The 20,866-nt window shown below is 41.3% G+C and overlaps 1 protein-coding gene across 11 annotated transcripts in view; it reads left to right on the top strand.

The window, feature by feature from the left end:
* The window catches only part of ANKS1B (ankyrin repeat and sterile alpha motif domain containing 1B), a 746,271-nt gene that overhangs the window by 699,097 nt on the left and 26,308 nt on the right, over positions 1 to 20,866 (top strand). For all 11 annotated transcript variants that reach the window (XM_050934354.1, XM_050934390.1, XM_050934374.1 and 8 more), the window contains 3 exons: positions 1,028 to 1,156; positions 4,041 to 4,112; positions 16,770 to 16,856. In XM_050934354.1, the coding sequence (XP_050790311.1) occupies positions 1,028 to 1,156; positions 4,041 to 4,112; positions 16,770 to 16,856 (288 nt within the window). The remainder of the gene's footprint in view (positions 1 to 1,027; positions 1,157 to 4,040; positions 4,113 to 16,769; positions 16,857 to 20,866) is intronic.

Genomic DNA, 20,866 nt, shown 5'->3' with positions numbered 1-20,866 from the left:
TTAATACAAATGTTAAGCATGAATGTGAAAAGGAAATAGTGTTAAATATACAGGCAGACATCAATAAAAGGTGATCAAAGTAAATGTATAGGTAGAGAGATTAAAGAGGAAAGAATAATATAGACTATAATGATTTAAAAAATGAGTTAAAAAAACCCACATAGCTCCTAGCTTAGGAGACTAAAATTTGGGGATAATAAGGAGAAACTAAAAATGATATAAAAGAGTAAGAATTATTCACAGCAAAGAGCACTGATACACACAAAACATTTACAGTAAATTAAGCAACTGAGCTTTCAAATGTCTGCTTATAATTATTTTTTAACCTGAAAAATAATCATATTATGAATTTGCCTCATTATATAGTGAATTGTTGATGACTGTTGGTGGCAACAAATTGTCCTTGATTAGCTGGTGGTGGCTCACTGTCCTGGCACAAGATTTTACTCTTCAGAATCATTTTTTGCTTTCTAATATGTGAAATTGTCCCTAATTACAACAGCATATTTAGCTTTTTAGCCTTATATTTGTAGACAATAAGTAGTATTCAAATCATATCAAGGTCTGAATTATTTGGATTGTTTGGAAAAATATACATATTATATTATCAATTAATGACATAAATTGGGGTAATAGGAAATTTGTTAGCTGTGTAGAAAAGTCTGCAAAACACAAAGTAGAATTTTTTTCTATGAATGAGAGGGATTTTTCTGTATCATGACTTTTCAAGAGCTCTCATTTTCGTACATATCTTTCAAACTTAATCATGTTTTTGAAAGAATTCAAGTGTTTAATTATTTTATTCAAAAAGTAAACAAATTAAACTGAACTGTACAGAAGGTGACTCTTGGATTATAAACTAAACCATGAAAAGTATTATACAAGTTGTTTTCATATATTATATTATTTACATAACATAGGATAGTAAGTATACAATAAATGTAAATTAGATACTGCAATAGAGAGCTTACTTTATCGCAGATTTGCCTGCAACCTATGTTACTTTTAGAATAAATATGATTTTCAGACAGGAGACTGGGGAGAACCTTCAATTACTTTACGACCGCCTAACGAAGCGACAGCATCAACTCCAGTACAGTACTGGCAACATCACCCAGAGAAACTCATCTTCCAGTCATGTGATTATAAAGCATTTGTAAGTATTGGTAAAATCAGTGCTTTGGTTTCTCATAGATTGCATATATATGTGTCTCTGATCATGTTAAATGCTGACAGTGTTGAGTTATTTTAATTTATAATATTTTCCAGTAACAGGAGGTCATTCTGTATTTTTAATGAACCAAGGTATTTCCTCTGAAACAATTCCATAGTTAATAAATAAGAAGCAAACATCAGAAATATTTGTTGGTTTGGTTCTCTGATGTATTACAGCCCATGCATCCATAGCAACTGAGAAATGATGCCATCAGAAAAAGGCTCAAGGGCTATCCAAGTGACAATGAAAGCAAATGGCACACTTTCTGTGACCATGCCACGTTCCCCAATCTTATAACACATGCTTTTATACACACAGCACAGAAGTTCAAATGTTCAAATAGGAATGTATCTATTACAAAGATGTTACAAACACAGGTAAAATTTCGAGGGCTCATCGCCCCATATCCTACATGTATCGAACAAAAAACCGAAATCCATTTCACTTTTCAGCTTTTTTTCATATTTTTCCTTACAAAGTTTACTAACTGACAGCTATTTGTGTTTAATGAAACCTTTCCTCTCAAAGCTCATCTTCCTTGCTCTTTGATCTAGCAATCAAGTTGATCATATGTAACCATTGCCCATTATTTCCATGGCACTAGATGAAAATGTGCATAAATCAAGGATCCTGAGTTCTTTGTTGCTGCAGGATCAGTCAGAAGATAGGATAGTAAAACACATAGGGCACCAACATTCTTTTATGCATAGGCTCTCATTTGGGATGGAGCAAAGGTGCAATGCCTCAGCTGTAGCTCCAGGAGGCTCTGTGACAAAAGCTTCAGGGAGCCCAAGCTGTTGTCACTCTCTAAGAGGATGCAGCATTCCTTCTCCTTCGCACCTTGGCCACCTGTGCTTTGTCCTCTGCCTTCTTTTGGGCGGGAGCTCTTCATCCCCTTTGCTATGAGCACAGGCAGTAGAAGGAAGTTGGATTGTCATCCATATGGCTCTCCTGCAGGCAGCATCTGGCCACCTCTGCTCTTCAGCTGGTGTGAGGAGTCTTCTCAGTAGCTGTTAGCCACATAGAGTTGCTAGTGGGGAGAGCTGAGCCTGCTGCTGCATGTCTAATAGCACTTTGGGGGCTGGGACTGGCTTTCCCTTCTTTCCCTTGCCCTCCTTTTGCCACGGGCTCAAAATTGACATTTTTTCCATTCCTGTCTGCCCATGTGAAATTTTTAGAGGAAATGTCAAGTGGCTGTGCCTGTGCCTTGCTGTCAGAGCAGCACAAGAGCCATGTTGTGCTGTGCCCCCGCACAGGAGCAAAGGAGGAGCGGCAGCTCCTGTGTGCCTTCTCCCTGGGCCTGTACAGACAGGGAGGCCCAATTTTGCCCAGACTGTAGATAAACAATGGGTCTGTCTACACTAAAATGCTGCAGCAGAACAGCTGCACCAGTGCAGCTGTAGCGCTTCAGTAAAGACACTACTACACAGATGGGAAAGCATCTCCTGCCAACACAGTTAATCCACCTGTGCGAGAAGCGATAGCTATGTCGACTGGAGAAGCCCCCCATCGACATAGCTCTGTCTATACAGGGGGTTAGCTCAGGATAACCGCGTTGCTCAGGGGTGTGGATTTTTTCAATATTGATGTAAGTTTATGATCTTGAGCTGGCCTATAACAGCAAAGGGAGCACAGAAAGAAATTAGCTGAGGGCTAGTCTACATTGAAAATTTACGTTGGGGTGTGAGAAATCCATGCCCCTGAGAGACATAGCTATACCAGCCTAACCCCCAGTATAGCCAATGCTAGGTCGATGGCAGAATTCCTCCGTCAACCTAACTACTGCCTCTCAGAAAGGTGGATTAAATACAGCGATGGGATAACTGCTCCCATTGCTGTAGCAAGTATCTGCACTGAAGCAGTACAACACAACTGTACCAGTTTCAGTGTAAGCAAACCCTAAGACTATATGCTTTAGTTTAAATGTTCTTAGATCAAAAGTTGTTTCAATATGAATGTTTTTCCCTAAGGGCCCAATCTTGCTTCCACTGAAGTCAATAACAAAACCCCCATTCACGTCACTGGAGCAGAATCAGGCCCTAGCTGGGACTTGATCCATGTCTTAGATAGAATCACAGATGTTTAGCTTAAATGCTTCAATTTCAATTTATTTTATAACCTACCATACTTAAATGAATAAAACTAGGCTACCCTATATTTATGCAGTTGCATCGGGCTTACTTACCTTTCTATCTTAGCTGTAATGCAGCAGGTAATGGTCCTCAGTACTGTACTGTGCTCCACTGCTAACTATCCTGAAATGTGTGGACATTTTTGCCTTTTTCCGGACAGTATATCTGTGGCACACAGGTGTGAACTAAAGTCTTTAAAGAGACTATCTGACTGTAGGCCTAGAAACAGTATATTTTAACTATCTGTGCATATCTATTGGCTCACATCAGCTTCACATAGCTTAGCTTTACTGTCTTCTACAACCCTATAATTATATACAGTGATGTGATTTTTGCAGATGGCTGCTTTAAAAGAAGCGGTAAATGCTTCGTTTTGCAATCAGATGCAATTTTTAAAGATGGCACTCTGTAGTGCTTTCTGTTTAATTTGAGGGACTATATGCTGGTACCACTTAAAAGTTCTCTCTCTAAATTCATTTGTTAGTAAATGTTCCTGTTTCATACAGAATATGTAGTAACAACCTCCATTTAAAATTACAGTATATCAAAACTATATAGTAAAAAAATCCAAATCATGTAATATTTAGGCTACCTACTACTATTCTGGTTTCCTCAGCTTTTTAGCAGTCTTTTGTAGATTTATCTTTGCTCTGGATTTTAACTATAGAAAATTGAATGTATTCTTATTTTAGTATTTAGGTTCTATGCTGGTAAAAGAGCTTAGAGGCACAGAATCAACACAGGATGCCTGTGCAAAGATGAGGGTAAGTCAATACATGTATATTGTCATGTCTAATAATTGAAATAGTAGATACTGTTGAGTGAACTAAAGTTACCACTTTATAATGTCACATCGTCCATCTATTTTCCACCATCCTTGATATTACTTTGGTATTCAACAGAAAGTCCATTCTGCCCTTGATCTTGATTTTAAGTAATAGATGTTTTATGTAAATTTCAATTATCATACTAAGGCTAAAAGATTTGTATTTGCTATTAATTCTTTGAAAATATTTCACAGTACTTTTCATACATTTAAGCATGCACGTTAGTGAGAATAAATCTTTTTTATTTCATTGATGTTATGGCTCGTGCACAGTAATATAAATATAATTTACTAAATGGAAATATATATACTAGTGAATAATTTATTAACATGTTACGAAGTCATTATTTCATAATATAAAGCACAGTCCTGCAATCACTTGAACATTTGAGTAACTTTACTTTCATTAACAGTCCTATTCTGTTAATGAAACTACTCATGTATTTACATGTTTGCAAGCTCAGGCCTATGGAGATAAATGCCTTTCTACCCTTTTAAAGGGGAAAAAAAGTGGCAGATATTTGCAAACTATGAAGAGCAAGTTTTTGTATTGACCTTGTGCCTCATTCTAGCTGCTTAAAGAAATTATTAGGAAGCCTGATTTAGATCCGACAGGCATAATACTATGAGAAACACAAAATGTAGACAGCCTAGCTATACAGTATCTATCCAATTGTAACATAGTTTATTATGTGCACATTACAATCAACTGTGTTCTCATACACATGGTAGTCTGAAGTGGTTAAGAAAAATAAAGAATATAATTATAGTGTAATCTATTGCAGATGAAAAACTACGTGCATGGATGAGTATAATCCATTCATTGGTTTATGGATCTTAGAGGCATCATGCATGATGCCTCTTCAGTACCAGATTTAGCATTTGTATCTGCTGTGGAGCTAGAAAATGTGTAAAACTCATTCAGTCAGACAACCATTTCCTTATTGGTTACATATCTACAGTACACAGGCTTTCACACAAGTTAGTCTAGCTAAGGGCTGACAGTAATTTATGCTTTAGAAATGCCTGAAGATCTGTGTTTTTTCAGCTGATTGCATACTAATAATCCTTACTCGCATTGGAAACTCCGCCTCTTTGTGGAAACTCATTGTTTTTTGAAGTGATTGTGGGGTCTAAAGAAAGGGAGAGTGTACTATCTATAATTTAGGTTTTAAGCCCCTCAAACTCAGTATTAACTTTGTTTTTCAGAAATATGCATGTACAGATCTGAGGGCAGAGTTTGGCACCTCAGTAATATATGACATCCTCAATAAATTTATTATATATGACAAGTCAGAAAAACATCAAAATCATTATAGATATGCTATGGTCAATTTATAAGTGTTTAAAATGTGCCATCACATTGATTCAGATTTAAATTACATTCCTTGAAGATGAATCTTATGAAAATCAGTTGAATAGGAATTTTAGATTTTCCCTGACAGTAACATAGTTTTATTGGTAAGGTATATCGAACGTGATACAATTAAGTACTATTCTGTTGCTTTTCAAAATTAAAATCTTTTCAAAACATTTTGTTTAGACAAAATTCTGCTGATGGTCTTATTTTTCATTGCAAGGAATATTTGCATGAAAATAGAATCTTCCCTGTTTAGGATTTCACCTACTCCTGCTTCTTACTCTTTGGGCTTTCTCCTATTCCTATTAAAGTCAATGACAAAAAAAATCATTGATCTAAAAATCTTTTAATGAAGGAAATGGTATCTGGCATTCAGAAATTTCTCCCTCTGTGTGTAGCAAGGTGGTTCCCAAACTGTGGGTCAGTCCCCACAAGGGGCGGGGAGGGAGCCCATCCCAGCCCCATTCCACCCCCAGTCACAACCCCGGCTCCACAGCTGGCTACAGCCCTAGCTGCCAGCCCCTACTATGGCATGGCCGCGGCTCCAGACCAGCCCCAACCCCTCCTCTCCTCTAAGTTCTTCAAAATCGATTCCTTGAGGACCTGCTCCATGATTTTTCCAGGGACTGAGGTGAGGCTGACTGGCCTGTAGTTCCCCGGATCCTCCTTCTTCCTTTTTTTTAAAGATGAGCACTACATCAGCCTTTTTCTAGTCATCCAGGACCTCCCCCAATCACCATGAGTTTTCAAAGATAATGACCATTGGTCCTGCAGTCACATCCGCCAACTCCTTTAGCACCCTTGGATGCAGTGCATCCAGCCCCATGGACTTGTGCTCATCTAGCTTTTCTAAATAGTCCTGAACCACTTCTTTCTCCACAGGCGGCTGGTCACCTCCTCCCCATACTATGCTGCACAGTGCAGTAGTCTGGGAGCTGATCTTGTTTGTGAAGACAGAGGCAAAAAAAGCATTGAGTATATTAGCTTTTTCCACATCCTCTGTCACTGGGTTGCCTCCCCATTCAGTAAGGGGCCCACAGTTTTCTTGACCTTCTTCTTGTTGCTAACATACCTGTAGAAACCCTTTTTGTTACTCTTAACATCCCTTGCTAGCTGCAACTCCAAGTATGATTTGGCCTTCCTGATTTCACTCCTGCATGCCTGAGCAATATTTTTATACTCCTCCCTGGTCATTTGTCCAATTTTCCACTTCTTGTAAGCTTCTTTTTTGTGTTTAAAATCAGCAAGGCTTTCACTGTTAAGCCAAGCTGGTCACCTGCCATATTTACTATTCTTTTTACACATTGGGATGGTTTGTTCCTGCAACCTCAATAAGGATTCTTTAAAATACAGCCAGCTCTCCTGGACTTCTTTCCCCCTCATGTTATTCTCCCAGTGGAGCCTGCCCATCAGTTCCCTGAGGGAGTCAAAGTCTGCTTTTCTGAAGTATTCTGCTGCTCTCTTTTCTTCCTTATGTCAGGATCCTGAACTCGACCATCTCATGGTCATTGCCTCCCAGGTTCCCATTCACTATTGCTTCCCCTACTAATTCTTCCCTGTTTGTGAACAGCAGGTCAAGAAGAGGTCTGCCCCTAGCTGGTTCCTCCAGCACTTGCACCAGGAAATTCTCCTACACTTTCCAAAAGCTTCCTGGATTGTCTGTGCATCGCTGTATTGCTCTCCCAGCAAATACTGGGATGATTGAAGTCCCCCATGAGAACCAGAGCCTGTGATCTAGTAACTTCTGTTAGATGCCTAAAGAAAGCCTCGTCCACCTCATCCCCTGGTCTGGTGGTCTATACAGACTCCCACCACAACATCACCCTTGTTGCTCACACTTCTAAGCTTAGTCCAGAGACTTTCAGGTTTTTCTGCAGTTTCATAATGGAGCTCTGAGCAGTCATACTGCTCTCTTACATACACTGCAATTCCTCTGCCCTGCCTGTTTTTCCTGAACAGCCTGTAACATACTTAAGTTTATGCTATAAATGAACTGTTAGTCTCTATTTGGAGTCTGGTAGGTCTTGCTTTCGGAAAAGGACCTGTGAAAATTAGGTGCCTGGAATTTTCCTTAGTGTGGCTTGTGATGCTTACCTTTGGCCTTATTCTGTTATAAGCAATTTTAATGTTCCCTGGATGAATGTTACCTTCCCATCAGTAGATGCACAAGTTTGAAAAAACCTTTGGTGTTTTGAGATTAAATTTTTCTGTCCTGGCCCAAGATGCTTTTATTAATTATATTGAGAGATACATCCAAGAATTTAAGGACTTTCATCCCTCTCAGCATGAACCAGGAGATAATAAAAGTTGTTCTTTTAGATTTATTGCCTTTGCTTCAAATCTCTGTAGGAACAGGAAGACACAATAGAATGCATTTGCCTTTGAAAAAGAAGTCTTCTATCTGGAGCTGGGCAGCAGGGGCGGCTCTAGACATTTTGCCGCCCCAAGCAGGGCGGTATGCCGCGGGGGGTGCTCTGCCAGTCACCGAGAGGGCAGCAGGCAGCTCCGGTGGACCTCCCGCAGGTGTGCCTGCGGAGGGTCCGCTGGTCCCGTGGCTTTGGTGGACCTCCTGCAGGCACGCCTGCAGGAGGTCCACCGGAGCCGCGGGACCAGCAGACCCTCTGCAGGCACACGTGCGGGAGGTCCACCGGAGCTGTGGGACCTGCAGACCCTCTGCAGGCACGCCTGCGGGAGGTCCACCAGAGCCGCGGGACCAGCAGACCCTCTGCAGGCACACGTACGGGAGGTCCACCGAAGCTGTGGGACCAGCAGACCCTCCGCAGGCACGCCTGCGGGAGGTCCACCGGAGCTGTGGGACCAGCAGACCCTCCGCAGGCACACGTGCGGGAGGACCACCGGAGCTGCGGGACCAGCAGACCCTCCGCAGGCACGCCTGCGGGAGGTCCACTGGAGCCGCGGGACCAGCAGACCCTCCACAGGCACGCGTGCGGGAGGTCCACTGGAGCTGCGGGACCAGCAGACCCTCTGCAGGCACACCTGCGGGAGGTCCAGCGGAGCCACCTGCCGCCCTCCTGGCGACCGGCAGAGTGCCCCCGCCCCCCGGCAGCATGCCGCCCCAAGCACGCACTTGGCTTGCTGGGGCCTGGAGCCACCCCTGCTGGGCAGAGTCATGTTTCTACTCTAGGCTCACACTGGTGTCCACATATCTGAATCCCTGGAATATTGACTGTGCCAAGAGAGCACTATGTTATGTTTACTATCTATTTCTGTGAGCACATAAGTAAGGGTGTTACACTACCAGTAATTAAAAACCCCTAAAGTTGCACAGTCAAATCATTCAGATTCTAAACAATCAGATCTATAGGAGCATTTGAGAGTTTATATGAGAGGATATATTCTTTGGATCCCAGGACCTCTCTAGACAATAGGAAGACTTTTCTAGATGTGGGAATATGAGGAATCAAGGTTCTAGGGTCCCGATTCAGCAAAGTGTGTGCTTAAATGCTTTGCTGAATTGGAATTTAAATACTGGAGTTGGAAATGTTACACAGCTCAGTCCTTCCATCTTCAGTGATAAGGATAACCAGAAGGTGACCTTTCTCGGCTGATGTACCTTATATGAAATGGAGAAATGGAATAGACAGGGGCAGCCTGTCAAGGCCCAAATCTTTTCCTCCTCACCATGTAAAGAGGAGAATTTGGATGGAAATTGTGGCCTCTTGGGCTCAGTCATTCCTTTCCCCCCAAACAAAAATGAAATAAAGAGATCATTTCCTCTCCCCTACATGTGCCATCCATTGGAGCTGGCAGGTCATGCAAAGGGAGGGGAGGAGAATGCTGCATGCTAAAAAGTCTTAGCAAAGTATTTCCTAAGTACCCCTGCCACTCTCTCCTCCTCTCCACTCCCACATGGGATTTAAGTAATGTCATTGCCTAAAATGTGGGTTCTGTAATTTCATTTGCTGCAGCATGAAACTCACATATTAGAGCTGTGTTTGCATCTCAGAGGGGTAAGATAAACAAAATTGATTAAAAAAATCATACTTGACAACTTGAGGCAAAAGGGCAGCATTTGTCAAATGCCTATAAAAAGTATTTAGCTCCGGGTGATTAAACTGCCTTGTGAAAAATATGATCTCAACCGGAGGCTGAATGTGTTTTGTTCAGGCTCAAACAAAAACTATGAATATGAAGAATGCGCGGGAAAATTGTTCGCAGCACAAGTCAATGTTCGTCAAGCACAATGAATAATACCTATCATTATCACATCAGATGGCAGATTTGTATGTAGTTTGTCAGGTATTAACTAGAGAGTTTTTGTATTCTTTATTTTTAAAAAAACTTTATGAATCAGAAATAAATGGTGACTTTAGCTTACTCACATTTTTAGAGGGGTTTGATATGGCTTTTATTGCTGAAGATGAGCCAGAATCTCTAGAAAAACTTGTAAGGTAGGAGGAAACGTTGACAGCTGTACATTTGTTGAGCCCTGGGAAAATTCTGGGTGATGCTTTTCAGAATTTTGCAAGATCTACAACGATTAGCCAACCCGAGTCTTGGGAATATTTAAGGAAGCTGACAATAATCGACTTTTCTTGATATATCTGAATAAAGTAGTAATGTCATTAATACCAAAACAAGGTAGAGACAGTGATGTGCAAAGTACTATCCAATATAATTCATTAATGTTGTGTTTAAAGTATTGCAAGAGTGCTTATGGGCTTAATGGAGGATTTTGGCACCAGGATTAGGACATAATTTTTGAAGTGGTTTATAAAAGAATGAATTCTGAATACCAACTAATGCGGTCTCTTGTAGCTAATGTGACATATGAAAGATTCACACTACACTGCCATCATCATGCTCAATATGGAGAATGCATTTGACAGGGTAGAGAGGAATTTTTTGCTAATCTCAAAAAGCATAATTTTTGATTAATAGTATGCATTTATTTTAGCTAAATCCAACAGCTTCTATTCTGCGTACTAATGTTGATCTCGATCGTCAAATTGGATCCACATGGGCTCAAGGAATCTGCCTGTGAGTCTGACTGCAAGACTGGGGCATAGTTTCTCACCATGTGAGATATCTATAGATATAAGGCAAGGATGCTTCCAGTATCATCTTTTGTTTGTTATACCTTTGGACCTTTTTGCCATGGCCATTAGAACAAATACCTTATCCAAAGAGATTACATTAGTATTATATCCAATGAGAATATAGGTGATTTTGTAAAAACTCATGGAACCAGAGAAGCTGGCTGATTTGATAGAATGTATGAAGTACTTTCAAAATTGCCTGGCTACAACACTAATTGAACAAAAAGTGAATGTTTGTTACTATTTTCTCTCTCACGCAAATAACATTGTCCAAGTGGACCACTCAGAAAGTCAGTAAGGATATGTAATCCCCAGAATAATTGTAAATAAGGCACTTGTGGGTAAGATAAGGGATAGTGTGATTCCTGTACTGAAACACTGAGCTTTGGGGGGAAGGGAGCGGGGTGGAACAAATTGCCGCTAATAATGTAGAGTCACGTTCAGACTTTTTCAGAAAATGGAATTGACTCTACAGTTTAATTGCATATTTAGTAATCTCCACCTATATCTTCAGATAGCTATTGAAAGCAAATACAGGCCATAATTAGCAGATTTGTTTGGGAAAATGGAAAGCCTGGATTAAACTTTACGATTTTACAAACTCATAAACTTGTACTCCCAATTTATGTATTTATTATGTATTTATTATGTTGCTAATGGCTTGGTATAATTGAGTAATCTCTTTAAATAGTATATGCAACATTCAGTTTTATTAGTTATAGAGGAAAAATCTGAAAATTAACATGATTTTATATTAGCCAGTATATTTTATTAAGTTTTTAACAAATGATAAAATATAATAAAATTCCTAGTCTTTTTATTAGGGCTGTCGATTAATCACATTTAACTCACATGACTAACTCAAAAATACCCAAAACCATGATTTAAAAAATTAAGTGATTAATTACACTGTTAAACGATAGAATACCAATTGAAATTTATTTAATTTCTTTTGTTTTTCTCCATTCTCAAATATATCGATTACAATTACAACACAGAATATAACGTGTACAGTGCTCGCATTATATTATTTTTTATTACAAATATTTGCACTGTAAAAATGATAAGCAAAAGAAATAGTATTTTTCAATTCACCTCATACAAGTACTGTAGTGCAAACTTTTTATCATGAAAGTGCAACTTAAAAATGTAGGGTTTTTTTGTTACATAAGTGCACTCAAAAACAAAACATTGTAAAACTTTAGAGCCTACATGTCCACTCAGTCCTTCTTGTTCAGCCAATTGCTAAGACAAACAAGTTTGTTTACATATACAGGACATAACACTGCCCACTTCTTAATTACAATGTCACCGGCAACCTCAACACCAGAGCTAGCACATGTGCCCTGACACAGAAGCGTGATGCAAAGAGAAAAAGCCACACAGTGCATAAATATAGTTTCAACCACCACACAGGACCATCCCACAAGGAGGTTGTAAAAACATCACGCCACGGATTAAGCCTCCAAATCTTCCACAGAATTGGGAACAGCACAGAGTGGAGGATTCCCAGTACAAATGTCGACAAGTGCTGACAAGTTTTCTGGTATTCTAAGCTCAACAAATCCAGCTAGGATTGTTCTCCCCATCAACGAGGACATACTTCAGCTGGGTAAGGAACTCTGGCAAACCCCAGCCAGTCTTTGTCTCACATCCAAAACAGGTGGAAAAAAGAAATATCAGATGATCTCAAAAGGCTTTGAACATTTTTATACCCACCCAAATCCAGGGTCCTTGGTAGTATACACAGTCTAAGAGAAATCTATCACAAGCCACCTAACCTCTTTCCACCATGTTTGATCCACTACTGCATGAGACAAATGGGTGTTAACAATGGGCAATGATGTCTACCGTATTCATTTCCACACCATCTCCTTGTACTCTTCAGGGACCCATCTCACTGTTACAAAAAGAAGTGTTTGTTGCTCCTTCTAGGAATCATAGAAGAGGGACTTAAGCAGTACAGGGGAGAAGGCTTTTACTTCTGATATTTCCTTATGCTAAAGTGTGGGGAGGGACTTTATGCTATCCTAGACCCAAGGAGAGTGAGCAAATACATGCACTGCATCAGATTCAGAATGGGAATGCTTGCCTCTTTATAGCATCTCTGCAGACTCAAAACTGTCTTGTGACTCTTGAGTTACATGACACATACTTCCATAAAACTATCTTCTGGGCCCACAGGAAGTATCTGAGATTCAAAGTTGGACCAAATCACTAGCAGTACAAGATACTGCCATTTGGACCCTCTATGGCACTGACAATCTTCACAAAATGCCAAGTGGTGGTAGCAGAATTCCTGAGGAGACAGAGCATCCATGTCTACCCATACATAGATGACTGTAAAGGAAGAAAGCAGGAAGTGGCAGTGAGCCTAGAATATGCTACCTCTCTGTTCACCCAGCTAGGTCATTGACTGAAATATGAAAAATCACCTCTTACTCATTACAGATGGAGCTGATAGGCACTATGATCGACTTCAGAGTGAGAGAATACCTGCCAAAGACAGGTTTCTGTCACTGCAATCACTGCTCATTAAGATAAAAATCAAACCCCACTACATGGTACAAACTTGCCTTTAAGTGTTAGGCCATATGTCAGAGTGTACATGTTTGACACTGCTTGCTGGACTTCACCTGCAGGGTGATGTCACCTGGACCACCCACAAATGAATGTGACCTAGTCCCCAGGAGACATAGGACTTCACATAAACATCCTGGAACTCAGAGCTGTCAGACTAATCAGTATAATGTTCCTACCTGTCCTCCAAAATTTCATAATGTAGCTCGTGATGGGCAACATCTCCATGATGCCCTACATAAACAACCAAGCCGATGCCCATTCATCACCCCTCTTCCTGGAAGCTATCAAACCCTGGACATGGTGTCACCAACATGGGAGAACCCTGTTGGCTCTTCACCTCTCAGAAGTCATCAATGACCTGGCAGACTTAATGAGCAAACAATTGTGACCAATCATGAGTGATCCCTGGAGAGGTCCATCAAAGCCAATATTCCACTGGGGGAGAAGGGTCCCATGATAAACCTGGTCAGTATCAAAGACAATGCCAAGTGCCAGAATTTTTGTTCCAGAGGGGCATGAACCTGTGATCGTTGCCAGATGCCTTTCTTCTGCAATGGAATCCAGGCCTCCATTTGCCTTTCCACCAACTTCTCTGATCCCCAGGTAACTTCCAAAATCAAAAGAAACAAATCCACAGTAATTCTCATCATTCTCCTTACTGGCCAATGGCTGACTGACTTAAAGATGCCCATTCACCCTTTGATTTAGTTCCAAAACTGCCTGATTCTCATTTCACAGCACCACAGTCAGATGGTCCATCCAGACTCAAAGTCTCTTTACCTGATAGCCTGGATGTTGGCTGGTTAAGTATCATGGACAGGGAGTGCTATAGGCAAGTCTCAGAGATCCTGATACAGACAAGGAAAACATTCACCAGAGGGACTTATTTGTCAAAATAGAGGAGGTTCTTGATATGGAGGGCCAGCATGGCTTGGACCCTCTGCATGCTTCAATCGCAAAGCGCCTAGACTGTTTGCAGCAGCTGAAACAGTCTGGCCTTTCATTCAGCTCCACTAAGGTTGAACTAATAGCAATATCAGTTTGCCATCTACCTGTGCAGTCATGTTCCATCTTTCACCCAGAGCTATCAGAATTCATCGAGGGCCTGTTACATACTTACCCACTGGTCAAAAAGAACCTGTTCGTACCTAGTACCTCAGCATCATCCTCTCAAGGCTTTCAGGATGCTCTTTACTTTGTCTCACTCTGAAGACAGTCCTTATGGCTCACTCTCTTATTAGGACATTTCACAGGACAAGGTGGTGCTGAAACCTCATCAAAGGCGTGTTCCTACCTCATGGTGGTGTCAGAATTCCATCTGAATCAACCAATCAATCTGTGTGCCTTCTTCCTGCTGCAAGGCAGCAATATACAGTAACCCACTGACATTCATCAAACGCTGTGCCCTGGACTAGAGGGCCAAGGCAGATGCCAAGTTCAGGAGAGCGGTACTACAATCTCTGTTTGACTAACGCAGCTGATACTACTCTTCCTACCATCCAGAGAGAGTACTGCTTGCCAGTCACCTATCATGGGATTTACACAGCTATCCTCAAAAAAGAAAGAATCAGTATTTACTAAAGAATGGTTCTTTGAGATGTTGTCAGTCTGGATCCTATAATCTGCCCTTCATCCCCACTTTCAGAATCCTCAGTGAACACAGGTTTCAAATTGCAAGAGAACTAAGAGAGGGTCATGGCCACTCCACCCTTTATGCCTTCCTGTTGGAACATGAGGCTGCACAGGGCCTATGCATAGCCCTGACAAATGCTGGTATTCAAAAGAATCAAATCTTGTGCACATGAGGCACATGGGCACCTACAGTGAACTCCACACTGGCAACATGATCTCAAAGAACCACAGTTACTGTAGAGTAAATAACATTCATTCTTTTTGTTATTGTTGCTTTTCTTTAGAAATAATCTATCCCCTGTTACCTCTCAACCTTCATAGAATCATAGAAGATCAGGGTTGGAAAGGACCTCAGGAGGTCATCTGGTCCAACCCCCTGCTCAAAGCAGGATCAATCCCCAACCTTGACATGCAGATCAGCTAGTTATGCAGGTGTTACATAGAATTATTTCTTCAGGGAGGATTTAAATGCAGATAGTGGCCTTGCAGACCAGATCTGAGTGGGGGTGTTCCATCCGTAGGGGGCGGTATGGAAAAAGGCCAAAGGACTAATGAAGTGGACGAATGACATGTAAAAGTTGGCATCACTGACAGATTAAAGGGAATGGAAAGGAAAGGAGTGACATTGAAACTGCCGGATGGAAAAATAGGGAGGGCAGAACTATGCTATCATGCGTTCTGTGAACTGTCACTGAATTTTATGAAGAAGCTCACGTTTGACATCTTTTTCACACACATGTTCCATTGGCATCAGTATTCTTTTTTTTCCATGCTCAAGAGAAATGTGGATGGAATTAGTACCTTCATGCAGATTTTGCTATATTCTCTGAAATTTCTGTTTAAGCTTTCCTTTTTAAAAAAGGACGTTTTTAGCCCTTATTTCATATATGGAGATATACCTGTCTCATAGAACTGGAAGGGACCTTGAAAGGTCATTGAGTCCAGTCCCGTCTTCACTAGCAGGGCCAAATACTGTCCCTGAACAGTACTATTACAAAAATCTTTATCCAGTATAGATTGTCCTGTTCAGTCTGCCACCATTAATAAGAGAGATGCAACCATGCGTGCGCACTCACACACACACACAAATTATATATAGGGGTTAACTATGAAACTTGATTAGCAGAAACAGTTACCCTCATTGTTCATGGAAACAGACATAATTGCAGAATCTGGTTGACTCTTTGGTTTTGAATTTCATGTTGTCACAAACGTATAATTCTGTTTGAGTCCTGAGGGAGCAGGAGCCGATTAGAAGATCTGATCATTGGCCCTCTCCTTCAAGCTCATGATTATTTTGCTATCTACTGTTAACTCTACTTTTTTCTGAAACACAGTATTTCCAGATACAGCAGCTGTTCCTTAGTTTAGATCTGTGCGTATGATCTTATGTATATGACACTCCATAAATATTGGATTTCATCTTACTTAGTTGCTCTAATGATCTGTCTAGGTTACTTTGCACTTTGGATCTCTCTCACTGTTTACTCTATCTGACTTTGGTGTTATCTCCATATTTGATTGCAGCTGAATTTGTTTTCCCTGGCCAAAAAATAAATCACTGATCCCACTTCATATTTTTCCCCATTTGTAGAGCTCATAATGAATGCTTACTCTCTGAACCCTATTTACCAACCAACTATTGATTCATACTATGATAGTTTTATATGATAGAGTTTTGGTCCTACTTGTATTTCACCTTATTAAAGTGAAAATGTATCCACTGCATTCCTTTACTCTAGCAAATCAATATCTGTGTTGTAGGCTGTGCTGGCAGCAGTTTCACAAGCCCAAAGCATAGTCAAGAGAGAAAGACAGATATTCAAATTAAGTTTTTTGTTTTACTTTAATTCACATATATTTTACCAGTGGAAGAAAAAGAAGAAGAAAAAAAATTGAACAGGCTACACTTGCCAGTGCAGAACAAACTGTTCTAACAGCTGTCTCATTTTTATTTCAGAAGTCTACAGAGCAAATGAAGAAAGTCCCAACTATTGTTCTATCAGTTTCTTACAAGGGAGTCAAATTTATTGATGCAACAAATAAGGTATGTGTGATTTTTGGACATCAGATTTTATTCCTCATTGTGCTAGATAGCTTATCTAGCACAAGCTACATGGGGATCTGGGCTTGGATTCCAAGTCCCTCCCCCACCTTTTTTCTTCTCTCCTACCCTGAGCAGACAGAGTACCTCTCTCACTCTCCAGAAACCCACTCTTGTGGACAAACCCACTCTGATGGCAGTTCTGGAGGGAATTGTGTCCAGTCTTCCCCCATCAAAGGGAAACTCATCACAAGAAGGGTTTGGCAGGATGCCCCACCTCACCTGGACAAAATCCCCCAACCTATTTTCCCGTTACAGTACATTATGCAGAAAAGTATGTGCTCCTTGCTTTTCAAAACACAAAATATACAATATGGGGGCTTTCCCCACCCCCTGTACTTGTACTAAAATTGTGGGGTTTTATAGAAGACCCAACGTAGCAAAGGTCAAGAGGTATGAGACTGATATACAGGCAAGTCTCATCTTACACGGCGGTTCCATTCTGCGGTTAGCACATAAAGCGAAAACCGCATATAGTGAAACACTCATTGATTTGAATGGCAGACGGAATCGCCCCGCACTACAGATGCAGTTTTTATATTGTTGTTTTTCTTTTTTTCCTGTTTTTGCTGACCACGCAAAGCTGAATTTGCGCATGTTAAATGTGCCTAAGATGCGACTTGGCTGTAATCGTCTTCCAGCTTCCAACCATTTTAAGGGAGTGTCATACGTTGTGCCTGCCCTTTAGTGCCCCCTTCTGGCCAACTGTGGCTCTGCTGAGGCACTCCTCAGTTTCGCCTTAACTCAGGCTCCCTTAAAGAGGCCAGATATACAGAATTTGCCCCCTTTGGGGCTATAATTTAGTACTTCCAGCCTGGTTTATAATGGTTTCAGTGGTTTCAATGCCTACACAGCAAGGGTATGGTTCTGCTGTGGCAGTGTCCCAAGGGAACTCTAGGTCATTGCAGGCAACTCCTTATAGAGTGAGAGGACTTTGTATGAAAACTGGATAAAGTGAAACTCAGCTGTTTGTTTTGGACCATGGAAATTCATGGACTTACTTTCCTTCTTTCCTTCCTTCCTTCCTTCAAAGGAAAAATCTCAGTATAGTAGATAAATGCCAAAAACCATGAGATTTCAAGTTAAAATGCTGCAAAAGACTCTCATGAGTTTCAACTAGTTTCAAAACACAAAGCTCTAAACCAGTGCAGGTTTACTCAATGGTTACTTTAGAGCTTTACAAAAGTTAGCACAAGGGTCAGCAACCTTTCAGAAATGATGTGCCGAATCTTCATTTATTCACGCTAATTTAAGGTTTCACATGCCAGTAATACATTTTAATGTTTTTAGAAGGTCTCTTTCTACAAGTCTGTAATATATAACTAAACTATTGTTGTATGTAAAGTAAATAAGGTTTTAAAAATGTTTAAGAAGCTTCACGGGCAGTGTGAGTGCCCCTGGGTTAGCAAAACTTTCAGTGAGCTGACCCTCAAGCGTATATCGCACTTGAAACCAGATGAGTATTATGTGGCTCCTGATTTGGGGGTAAATATTTCACATAGTTGTAATATCTTTTGAGCATTAAACCCTTTTCATCTTTAATGCAACATTGGTAACACACCATGATCATATGGTACTGTATTACAGCTTTATTTGTAGAAAGCTAAAACCTTGCCTTTTAGTATCATTTTAATTCTAATAAAAATCTTTGTCTAGGCCAACAGTTCTCAAACTGAGAACAAAAGAAATATAAAGAAAACCATATTATTGTGTTTTGCCTAAAGCAACGTAAAATCAAATGAACATTAAATATAATTAAGTATAAGATTTTCACAAATAGGTGTCCATTAAGGCATAATAATTGTTTATTGTCATTTGTTATGAGTAATACATTATACAGAAATAGAAAGCAAATAATATGCTACAACAGTTTAAGAGGATTATTTTGTGTCTTCAGTTACAATTTCCTTATTTTGGATTTTTGTACAATTTCAACAAAAAAAAGTGTTGGAATGCTGCTCTTTTATCCAAAGTTTACTCACTCATTACTTCCTCAATTAGATATTAATAGGCCTTTCAGAAAACTTGCCAAGTATTCAAGTATATCTTGGCAGGTTAGAAGAAGACAGGGGAGAGTGATTCAAATGACCGAGTTACATATAATCTCCCCTCCAAAAAAAGAGACATGCTCAAAGAATGCTTTTAATTTGCACAGGTGTTACTGACACAACATTTAGCCATAGATCTCACTGACTGTGACATTAGACATCATATATGTTATGATAATACTGAATGCTTAGTGCCAAAACACAGTGTGTAGCAGCACTGTAGTATTTTGATCGAGTAGCGATGTCATCCTGCAGACAGGAATATTCTGTGATTGTGGATATGTAGTAGCCACATTGAATAAGGCTATGATTTAGGAATGCACTTATCCATATGGTGAAGATCATCCTTATTCATTGACTCACTTTGAGCATGTGCCTTTGCTGAAATCGAGGCTTAAATCTATGACCATAATTCAGCTGCCTCTTTGGCTTCCTGGGTCCTCTGGCCTAAACAAGGTAACTATACAACAGTATTTTTACACAGGTAAACATTCATTATTTACGCCAAAGCTTTAGACAAAGTCGTCTTTTCATACATCAGGCAGACATGTCTTGTCCTTACCTAGTACCATTTTGTAGTTTAATTTGGCCATTACATAAGTGTCCTCTGCATGTATAGTTTAATTTCTCTATATCCCTCTTGCAGGAGGCCTTGGCAGTAAATTGACATATATTGCCACATCTTTCCAAAGTAATCCTTTTCCTAAAATCCCTTTAACAACTCCATGCTTATACATTGATGAGTACTGTTCATTCTATTTGAGGTGGAAGAGTCAGATTGAATTTCTTCAAAGTGTGCATGCAAAGATCCAGAGAATGCACCTTCACTGTCCTACCTTGTCCCATCTACCTGCAGGCTGCAGTGGTACTGATGGTTAGAACAGAAACAGCAGCATCAATGGGCATAGAAGTAGAAAATTAGTAGTCTGTTATAGTTATTCTCTCAGCTGTGACCCATGAAAGATGCCTCTTTGCCACAGGATACTGTGTAAATTGTACAGTGCTGTCATTTGAAAAGCGACCCAGAACTGGAGGAAAGCTCCAGGATTTTGCAGTTTCCTGTAGGATTCACTATTGATGCAAGATCAGGGGTTGGCAACCTATGGCACGCGTGCCATCCAATTTTTAATGGCACGCTGCTGCCTGCCAGAGTCCCAAGGACACACAGCCAGTGAGGGGCAGAGCCCGCGCCCCCCGAGAGAGGAGCTGCCTCAGCAGCCTGCCCGTGAGCTCCCGTGTCCCCTCACCTGGCAAGGAGCCCTACCCGGGGGTGCAGAGGGGCCCACTCACGTGGGCCACCTTGGTATAGCTGGCCATAGCGGATTGGCGGCCCGCCAGGGGAGCGGGTTCACTGCAGGACCTGGTCCCGACTCCCGGCGGCAGAACGTGGGGGCAATGGAGGCACGAGAGGCTGGCGGCGGGAGCAGCGCCAGCTGCTGAGCGTCCCCAGGAGGAGGCGCCTGGCCGCGGCCATGGATCGGTACCTGCTGTTTGTGAGTTGGAAGGAATGAAGAGCCCCGCGGCCCGGCAGCACTCCGCGCATAGCAGGTGTGGGCGAGCGGGAATCAGTGGTGGGCAGAGAGCTCTGGGCTGAGGAGCTCGCATACCGCAGGGTAATGCACTGCCTGGAGCGGCTCCTCCAGACACAGCCAGAAGGGACTCTCTTGTTGGGGGGGCGCTAGTTGCGCTCGTGCAGTGTGCCACAGGGCCCCAAGTGGGTGAGCTGCCTGGGGGCCACAGGAGTGGGGGAGGGATCTACCCTGACCCCCCCACACACACACCCAGCCCTCTGCCCTGAGCCCCACAGCCCCACACACACACCCTAGGCCCCTTCCCTGAGTCCTGTACCCACCTCTCACACACTCATCCCGCTACTTGACTCCTTCACCCCCCCTCCACGACCCC

Source organism: Gopherus flavomarginatus, chromosome 1 (assembly GCF_025201925.1).
Source record: "Gopherus flavomarginatus isolate rGopFla2 chromosome 1, rGopFla2.mat.asm, whole genome shotgun sequence".
Taxonomy (NCBI): domain Eukaryota; kingdom Metazoa; phylum Chordata; order Testudines; family Testudinidae; genus Gopherus; species Gopherus flavomarginatus.
This window is presented reverse-complemented; position numbering and strand designations above follow the sequence as displayed.